The sequence below is a fragment of the Octodon degus genome, unplaced genomic scaffold (genome assembly GCF_000260255.1).
Source record: "Octodon degus isolate 3935 unplaced genomic scaffold, OctDeg1.0 scaffold00020, whole genome shotgun sequence".
NCBI classification, from domain to species: domain Eukaryota; kingdom Metazoa; phylum Chordata; class Mammalia; order Rodentia; family Octodontidae; genus Octodon; species Octodon degus.
The window spans coordinates 882,166-891,729 of NW_004524596.1; the positions used below are offsets into that span (position 1 = coordinate 882,166).

General features: G+C 42.9%; 1 protein-coding gene across 6 annotated transcripts in view; it reads left to right on the forward strand.

Moving 5' to 3' along the window:
- The first annotated feature begins 3,803 nt into the window (after positions 1-3,803).
- Positions 3,804-9,564, forward strand: part of Ttc27 (tetratricopeptide repeat domain 27) — a 213,366-nt gene continuing 207,605 nt past the window's right edge. For all 6 annotated transcript variants that reach the window (XM_023711274.1, XM_023711271.1, XM_023711272.1 and 3 more), the window contains exons 1-3: positions 3,804-4,081; positions 5,224-5,401; positions 6,702-6,831. In XM_023711274.1, the coding sequence (XP_023567042.1) occupies positions 3,982-4,081; positions 5,224-5,401; positions 6,702-6,831 (408 nt within the window). In that variant the 5' untranslated portion in view covers positions 3,804-3,981. The remainder of the gene's footprint in view (positions 4,082-5,223; positions 5,402-6,701; positions 6,832-9,564) is intronic.

The window sequence follows — 9,564 nt, forward strand, 5'->3', positions numbered from 1 at the left end:
GGCATATAATAATCAAGATTCCCAAAATCCAGCAGAACAGAATATTAAAACCGGCTAGAGAAAGAAACAAATTACCTATAAAGGAAAACCCATTAGAATTACAGCAGACAGCAGTACGATGAGCTCCTTAGAGGCAGCGCCGGGGCGAGAGCTGGACGGGCACTGGGCGACTCAGTACCTCGTTCGTTGAATCAAACAAAGACTGGCAAAGGAGAGCTTAAGAAGTTGAGAGGCAAGATGTCATCCTATGCATTCTTTGTGCAAACTTGCTGAGAGGAGCACAAGAAGAAGTACCCAGATGCTTCTGTTAACTTCTCAGAGTTTTCTAGGAAGTGCTCAGAGAGGTGGAAGACCAAAGAAAAAAGAAAATTTGAAGACATGGCAAAAGCAGACAAGGCTTGTTGTGAAAGAGAAATAAAAACTTAAAAAAGTTCAAGGATCCCAATGCACCCAAGAGGCCTCCTTTGGCCTTCATGTTCTGTTCTATTATTGCCCAGAAATCAAAAGAGAATATCCTGGGCTCTCCATTTGTGATATTGCAAAGAAACTTGGAGAAATGTGGCATAATACTGCAGCAGATGACAAGTAGCCATACGAGAAGGCTGCTAAGCTGAAGGAAAAGTATGAAAACGAAATCGCTGCCTACTGGGCTAAAGGAAAACCTGATGCAGCAAAAAAGGGAGTCATCAAGGCTGAAAAAAGCAAGAAAAAGAAGGAAGAGGAGGATGAAGAAGAGGATGATGATGAATAAGTCGATTCTAGTGCAATTTTTTTTTCTTGTCTATTAAGCATTTAACACCCCTGTACACAACTCACTCCTTTTGAAGAAAAACAAAATTGAAATGTAAGGCTGTGTAAGATTTGTTTTTAATCTGTACATTGTCTTTTTTGGTATAGTTCACATGCTACCGAATGTGTCTTTAGATAGCCATGTCCTGGCGGTATTCTCAATAGCCACTAACCTTGTCTGGTACCGTATGGGGGTTTTAAATTGGCAGGGAAATTTAAAGCACGTTCTTGTTGGTGTACAACACAAGTTAGTTATATAAAGGGATGGTAGTTTTTCATCTTCAGTTGTGTCTGATGCAGCTTATATGAAATAATTGTTCTGTTAACTGAGTACCACTGTAATTGCAAAAAAAGTTGCAACAGTTCTGTTGACATTCTGAATGCTTCTAAGTAAATGCAATTAAAAAAAAAAAAAGAATTACATCCGACCCTTCTTTCTTTCTTTTTTTTTTTTGTATTTAATACAGGGTCTCTAGGGTCTCACTATGTAGATCAGACTCATAGTGATTCTCCTGTTTTCAGCCTCCCAAGTGCTGGGATTACAGGCGTGCGCCACCACTCCCACTCTTAATCGCTTTCTCAGCATGTCCCAGGGCCAGGCCAGCATGGCAAGCTGGGGATTGAACCCCTGCTGTGCTCTGCCTAAGCAGGCACTTTGGTCTGCTGAACTATCTGGCAGTCCCATCCTTTTTTTTTTTTTTTTTTTAATTTAACCAGGGATCAAACTCAGAGCCTTATGCTTGCCAGGCAGGCGCTTATGCCGCTGAGCTATATCCCCAGCCCTACTGTAGACTTCTCAACACAAACCGTGAAGCCAAAGAGAACTTGAAGTCAGGTACTTCAAGCCCTAAAAAGATTCCCTATGTTTTATACATTTCTTCAACTACTACAGAAATACCAAAATGGTGCCCAGGATTTGGAGGCAATCAGTTTGACCCGAGTAGAGAAAGCCTCATTTTTTAAAAAAACAATGAGAAAATCTGGGTAAACTGTTTACACTGAAACATCTGTGGAACACTCATAACTGGGACTGCTGCACACAGGTCACTGAAGGTTGGGGTGTGGGACAGGTGTGGGGCTGCCGCCAGGCAGGTGCACCCCGGCCACCGTGCGGGAGTCTGGAGGGGTCGCTAGACCCTGGGTCTTGAATTCTGAGACCTGGCTTTGCTGCATGCTTGGCTGTTCTCCGCTTCCAGCCGGAGATTAGGTTATCACTGTCTTTCTGAGCAATCTGACCATCCCGCTCTTCACTGAATGTTAAAGTGGTATCGCACTTTCTGCTCAAAATTAACATTCACTCTTTCTTCTCTTTCTTTTCTTTCCTTCCTTGCTTGCTTTCTGTGGTACCGCGGATTGAACTCAGGACCTTGTGCTTGCCAGGCAGGTGCTCATGCCGCTGAGCCATATCCCCCGTCCCTACATTCACTTTTTTTTCAGCGCTGGTCATTAAACAGGCACCCAGCACCTTGCACATGGTAGGCCAGCGCTCTGCTCTGTCCACCCTCAAACAAACACGTTTTTTTTTAAAGACACAGTCTCACTATAATTTAGGCTGGCCTCCAAGTCACATCAGTCCCCTGCCTCAGTCTCCCACAAGTACTGGAATTATAAGCATGTATGTGCCGCTATGCTGGGTTATCTTTTTTTAATTAAATTGAGACCATCCCCTCCCCCTGCTTTATTATTGGAGTTCACTGTGCCTGAAGGGACTTTAATAAAGAAAGTTGGTCTCTATGATTGCCTGGCATAATACATGTAAACCAAATCAACAAACCTCAAATTGTTGTGAAAACTGTAAATTCACTGTGATGACCAGTGGAACAGTACTTAAAAAGGAGGAGCTCTGGTGTAGCCTCAGTTTGTCCTTACAAACATTCATCTTTAACATCTAACAAGTAGTCTAGGCATCTAGGTCTTCTGCTTCAAGAAACCAGTGGACCCAGGGGGTGGCCAGGCAGCAGCAGCACGTGACCTTTCATCACTTCTCTGAATGAAGACATCAGGGCATCAGCTTGTCTCTGCTCCCAGCCAGGCCTGGCTTCTTCATGGCTGAGTTGGGTTGAGTCCTTCATTCCTCCCAAGACCAGAGTCGCTCTGGGTGCTGAGGAACAAAGCGAGTTAAGACCTAAGGGTCAAGCCAGGCATTGCGGTGCACATTGTAATCCCAGCACTCAAGAGGCTGAAGCAGAAGGATCATTGTGAGTTTGAGGCCAGCCTGAATCGCAGAGCAAAACCTTGTCTCAAAAAGAATTAGGCTACAACAGAAAATTTAATTTACTATAAAAAGGAAATTTTATCTAGCGTCGTCTTTGAAGTCAGGTGCTGTCCAGGATTTTTCAGAGAGCTGTTCATTAACACCCAGGGTTAGATTTATCTGTCATCTTGCAGCTTTCTCTTTTCCACTCTTGGGTTTGCAGTTCAACCTTCCTTACGCCAGCGGCCAGATTTCTGATTTATGTAATGACAGCATAAAAACCAGACAGAGTTTTAAAGTACTTTCTAAAATTTTATTTATTTTTTTGATTTTTACAGGCACGATCTCGCTATGCAATTTAGGCTGAGCTTGAACTCACCGTATAGCCAGGCTGGCCTCGAACTGTCAGAGAGCCTCCTACTTCAGCCTCCTGAGGGCTGGGTTCACAGGTATGCGCCACCACGCCCAACGTCAGAAAGATGCCACTTAGTCGCGAGGAAGAATCCACGGCGCGCTTGCCGCAGACGATTAGGATGTTCATCAGGTCAAGATTTTCATCCAAAATTGTCCTCTAACACCGCGGTCGGCCAAGGCCTCAGTGGTGAGCTGCCTCTGCTCCCCAAGGACCTGTTGCAGAACGTCCTCCCCCAAGCTCCTTCCCCGCTCCGTCGGGTGGCGTGACGCCCTAGCCAGGCTCCGCCCACGGGCCCGCTGGGCGAACCTCGGGGCGGGGCATGCCACCGAGCGTGCTCAGCATCTCGCCTCGGATTGGCTGCCTAGGCGGAAGCCGCGCGTGTGTATTTTCCCAGGATGCCCCGCGCAGCTGTCATGGCTTCCCCCTTTTGCCGGTGTCTGCACATGGATTTCTAGCCCTGTGGATGCCTTCACGGTAACTGTCATCTCTACATTTCGGCGACTTTAGACACGTCTCCTTTCTTTTTTTTTTTTTTTTTTTTGCTTACGCTTGTGGGACCCTTTTAGGAACTTGGTCTGCAACGATGTGCGGGGTGCTGTGGACCCCGGAGCTGGCGGTTCTCAGGGGCTTCTCTACGGAGGCTGAGCGGCAGCGGTGGAAGCAGGACGGAGAGTGTGGCTCAGGTGAGAGCGGCGCGGGCTGCACGCAGGATTCGCGGCCCTCTCTCGACCAGTCCTTCTGCCCGGCCTTTTCCCAAGTCTAGGTTTTGGGATGTTGAACCCTTGACAAGGTGGGCGGCGTTCTCACGCTCCGTGCTCGTCTTCATCCAGAACTTCTCGCTGCCCCGGTTCGAGAATAGTGACAGTGGCAGTGACAGTTACTCTTAAAGCTCTTAACCTTTATTTAGGGCCGGCCTGGTAAGCGCGATGTCCTGAGTTCGAGTCCCAGTTCCAGACAAAGCAAAAGAAAATATATCTAGCGATCTAATCCCTATAATGGTCAGGTAAGGTAGACACTGCTTGTAAACCCATATTGCAGATTAAGATGCCCACGTAGATTAATTTATTTAGAGTCACATGGTTAGCGTTAAAAGCTGAAACAAGGGAGTAACGTTGAAAGTCAATGTGAAGAATGTGTTTACCTGACTGGAAAAATGTTAAACAGTACATTTACCACCAGACATAAGGACCCTTGCTTGTGAGATTAAGGCTGGATCCAGGAGAAAGAAATAACAGTGTAACGGTGTGTGTGTGTGTGTGTGTGTGTGTATAGGAGGTGTCAGGAAGTACGAATCCTGATGTTATAAAATTTGGTGGTCTAGAAAAGTTTCATGGAACGTCAGCTTTGTGCTAGTTTCAGATTTCGAATACAGAGTGGAGAAGAGTTCAGGAAAAATCACAAGTGCACAAGGGTTGAAGCATGCAGAGTATTAAAGAAACAGTAAGTGAGCAGTGTCTGAGGTGTTTTCATAAAGGAGAACATGGGGGGGAGGGAGGGGCCAAAATGTGAAAAGTCCTAGGAGCCTGGTGACAGTCATTTTTCTGTTCTCAGAATCTTCTCGAATTTTCCAGCAGAAGGATAGTAATGTCTATTATTGACAAATACTATTTCTTGATGCGACCTATGTGTGCTTTGCTCCACAGTAGAAAAAGTGGTGTTTGTAGAATGAGGGATTTTCTCTGTGCCTTTCATTAAGGTACAGCAAGCTTTTTAATTATATACCATTTTTTGCATAATAAAGTGTTTTTTACCTAATAGGTTATCCTTTACAGTGTGAAAATTATTTTGGATTAGTGGGCTAATTTTATTTATTTATTTTTTACAGAGAGTGAATCGTTCTTACAGTTGCTGTTCGAAGGGAACTATGAGGCTGTGTTCTTTCATTCAGTGACTCAAAATATTCTAAATTTATCAACAATGGCTGAAGAAAAGATTGACAGCTACCTGGAGAAGCAGTTAGTAACATTCCTGGATTGCTCTGCAGATTTGGACAAAACAGAAAGGTAGAAATTTAATTGCAATTTCATAGAGAAACAAACTTGAATGCACTGTGCAGGAGGGCTGTCTGTGGTGGCGGTGGGGTCCTGGGTCTGCTTTGTTCAGCATGGTAGTCACTGCCACATTTGGCTCTTGTGACCATCTTGCCTCTTTGAAATATGGGTGATATGAGGAAAGTCTGTAGTTTAAATGTCATTTAACTTAAATAAGGGCTACATGTGGTGCATTGTTTTAATATTAGACATTGCATATCTAAATTGTTTTGTTTCATAATTGTTTTTTGGGTTGTGCTCAGGGATTGTCTATAATTTTTTTTTTTTTATTTTGTTGAGAAACAAATGGCAATGAGACAGTTTCAAAACCGATTACTAGCACAGTTTCACTAATTAATACATTGCATATTGTTGACTTAGTGGTTTTTTTTCTCTCTCTCTTTTTTTTTTGAAACAATGGTCTAGCTATGTAGTTGAGGCTGGCCTTGAACTTACTATGTGATGGATGCTGGCTTTGGATTCACAGTGATCCTCCTGTCTCAGCCTCATGAGTGCTGGGATTTACAGGCAAGTGCCAGCATTCCTGGATAATTTTGTTTGACATCTTTTTCTTGTTTTTAAGACAGGGTCTTCCTGTGCAGTTCAGGCTGGCCTTGAGCTCATTTTGTAATCCAGGGTGGCCTTGAATTCTCAATAATTTTCCTGCCTCAGCTTCCCTAGTGCTGTGATTATAGGTGTGTACCTCCACACCGAGCCTGGATACCTTTTTCTTAAAAACTTACCAGTCCAGTTATTTAAATACAGGCCGAGGGCTGGCGAGATAGCTCAGCAGACTAAGGGCCTGCTTAGGCAAATGCAGGGGCTGGGGTTCGATCCAAGCTGTGTAAGAAGACCCTGTACCAAATATTTTAAAACAACAACAACAAAAACCAAACAGGCTGACCAAAAATTGCGTATTTTTTCATTAATTTTTATAACATAGTGGTAACTATAAAAATGACAATTTTATTTAATAATTTTGCTGTGCATGTTATTTTAAGACATCCAGCACTGCCTAAGTGACACTAGTGATAGTCAGTGCATAAATAAACATGCTGTCCAGGGCTGGGGATGTAGCTCAGTGGCACGGCACTTGCCTGGGAAGCTTAAGGTCATCAGTTTGATACCCAGTACCTCCCCCCAAAAAAGTCACACTAGCCAAGTGGCACTTGGAGTAAACTGCTAGGTTGTAGTAGAACTGCAATGAATTAGTTTGTTGAGATAGCATGGTGGTAGTAGTTCATGTTTGTTTTTTGCCCATTCTTATATGCAGACAACAGCTGATATTCCTGCTTGGTGTGAGCAGTTTGCAGCTCTTTGTTCAGAGCAACTGGACGGGGCCTCTTGTAGATTTGGACCCCCAGGATTTTTTGCCATCTGTCTTGCTGCAGCAATTTAATGAGGTATGCTTCTTGAAAATGTAATGATTGTGTAATGATTTATTCTTTTTTTTTTGTTTTTATTTTCTTTGATTGTTTATTCTTTATAAATAGATGTTTGTAATTTGCAGTAGGTAAGAGAGCAGCATAACTTTTTGGCTGGCAAAAAACTTGTTTGTTGATTGGATTTTTCAGTTCACTGTTAGTCTCAAACTCCTCTTTAGGGCCGGGGAGATTGCTCAGTGGAATAAGTGCTTGCCTGGCAAGTGCAAGGGCCTGAGTTCAATTCCTGATTCCGCCAATAAATAAATAAATAAATAAATAAACAAACAAACAAACTCCTCTTTAGTCATTTCCATTTTATGGAGCTCTGTTAGCGGCTCTTTTTATTTCTAATTTTTATTTGTTTATTCAGACAGGGTCTTACTATGTAGTGTGGGCTGGCTTTAAACTCACTTTATGTAGCCCAGGCTGAATTCAAATTCATGGTGGTCTTCTTGCTTTAGCCTCTCAAGTGTTGGGATTGCAAGTATGCATTACCATACCTGGCTTAATTGTTTATTTTGAGGCAGGGTTTTGCTGAGTTACTGTGGTGCCCAAGTTGGGATGAAACTTGGAACCTCCTCAGTCTTCAGAGTGCTGAACTTACAAGTGTGGGCTAGCATTCCTCTTCTTATTTTTCGTTGCTGTGCAGGGCATTGTACCCAGGTTTGCTAGGCTAGTGCTCCATCTTTTACATATATTGTAAATTCAAAAGAATCAGGAGGGGCTGGGGAGATGGCTCAGTAGAATAAGTGCTTCCCTGGCAAGTGCAAGGGCCTGAGTTCAATCCCTGGTTCCACAAAATCAAAACAAAACAAAAGAATCAGGAAATTCTGCCTTCCAAGTCCTCTGTCTACTTCTGATGACCTCCCCAGCCCCTGCTTTCATGACCCACTCTTAGGATCCCCTCTTTTCTTTATAATTTCAATAGCTTAAGTACGTATCACTAGAAAACATTATTTTGTATAGACAGTTATATATGTTCTTTTTATCTCCTTTGTTCATAATATACATTTTTTTTTTTTTTTTTTTGGCGGAACCGGGGATTGAACTCAGACCTTTGCACTTGCCAGGGAAGCGCTTATTCTACTGAGCCATCTCCCCGGCCCCATATAATATACTTTTGAAATTATACCATCATCCATTTTTCCTGTTGTGTAGTATTACAGTCATAAGTATGCCAATAGTTACTGATCTGTTCTACTCTTGATTGGCACATATGCTGTTTCTACTTTCGCTGATGTTTTTAGGAATGCATCTTCTGGAAATCACTTGCAAGTCTTTGAAAGCATGGCATTATTTAGAACTGATAGCATTTTTTGATGTGCGTGCTAAATGGAGCAACCTGTTTTTAGTATTGCATAGGCTGTATTTGGCCAATTTGAAGGTTGAAGGAAGTAATATTTCACCAAACTTATAAATCCCTACCAACTGAATTGGAAGCTCTCTCTTGAGCCACTTGGGCTACTCTTAACGAAGTCTCATGAGCTGGGTCTCTTAGAACAGAGTGCACTGTGAAGATGTTAGCATATGTGGTGTCTGGTGAGGGTGCACTTTGTAGATGGCACCTCTGGCGGTGCTCACGTGGAGGAAGGCGCTAACTCACTGTCTGGGGTTTCTTTTGTAAGGACATTAATCACAGTCTTGAGAGTTCTTCTACCTTTGTGGCCTGTGGTCTTGCTGAAGGCCTCCTTTTCTAATACGAGTGTTGCTTGGAGCACGCAGACCTTTATACTGTCGCATCTGTTGTAGTCATATCCATGATTTTTTTTATTTTTTTATTTTTTATTTTTTTTATTTTAGTACTGGGTCTACAGTGTCTCACTAGGTAGATTGGACTCCTAACGATCTGCTTGTGTTCCGCTTAAATTCAGCCTCCCACAAGCTGGGATTACAGGTCTCAATTGCTGTTTTAGTGTGCCCCGGGGGTGAGGCCGGCACTGCAGGCAGGGGATAGAACCCCAGGCCCCTGCAAATTTAGGCCCTTGCATCTGCTTAAGTGGTGCTTTAATCCACTGAGCTATTTGGCTGGCCCCAAGTCCTTGATTGAAGTTGCCCTAGGGCATATGAATGGTGAGCTTTTCTTGGTGATGCTAGGTTGCTTGTCAAGGTTTTACAATGTATATTGTTTAGTAATAACCTGAGGCTTTTATTATTATCTATTGAAATACCAAGGGAGTTGAAGTTTTAAAACTGTCAAGGAGGGGCCAGGAAGATGGCTCAGTAGAATAAGTGCTTCCCTGGCCAGTGCACGGCTCTGATTTCAATCCCTGGTTCTGCCAAAAAAAACAAAAAACAAAAACAAAACAAAACAAAAACCTGTCAAGGAGCATATTGTATTTTCTTACGGTAATTTTTCTTTTGTAATTTGTTGTTTTTAGTTCTTGTAGTGCACTAATATTTGCAAATATACTTCATGGTTATGAAATATTGTCACCAACAAAATTAATTTTCTCTGTTTCTAATTCATTCACTTATGTAACCTTGGTATTTATTAAAATTTTTTTCTTTTCTTTTTGAATTTCATCTTTTAACAGTTTTAAAAAAAGAATAAAAACAGGGGCTGGAGAGATGGCTCAGTGGCCTAAAGCACCTACTTGAAACAAGCTTGGCAAAGCACAGGGACCGCGGTTCTATCCCCCAACACCACATGCCAGCCAGCCCCGCCCCCTGGTGGGCTGAGCTGGCCACACACACACACAATAAATAAATGTA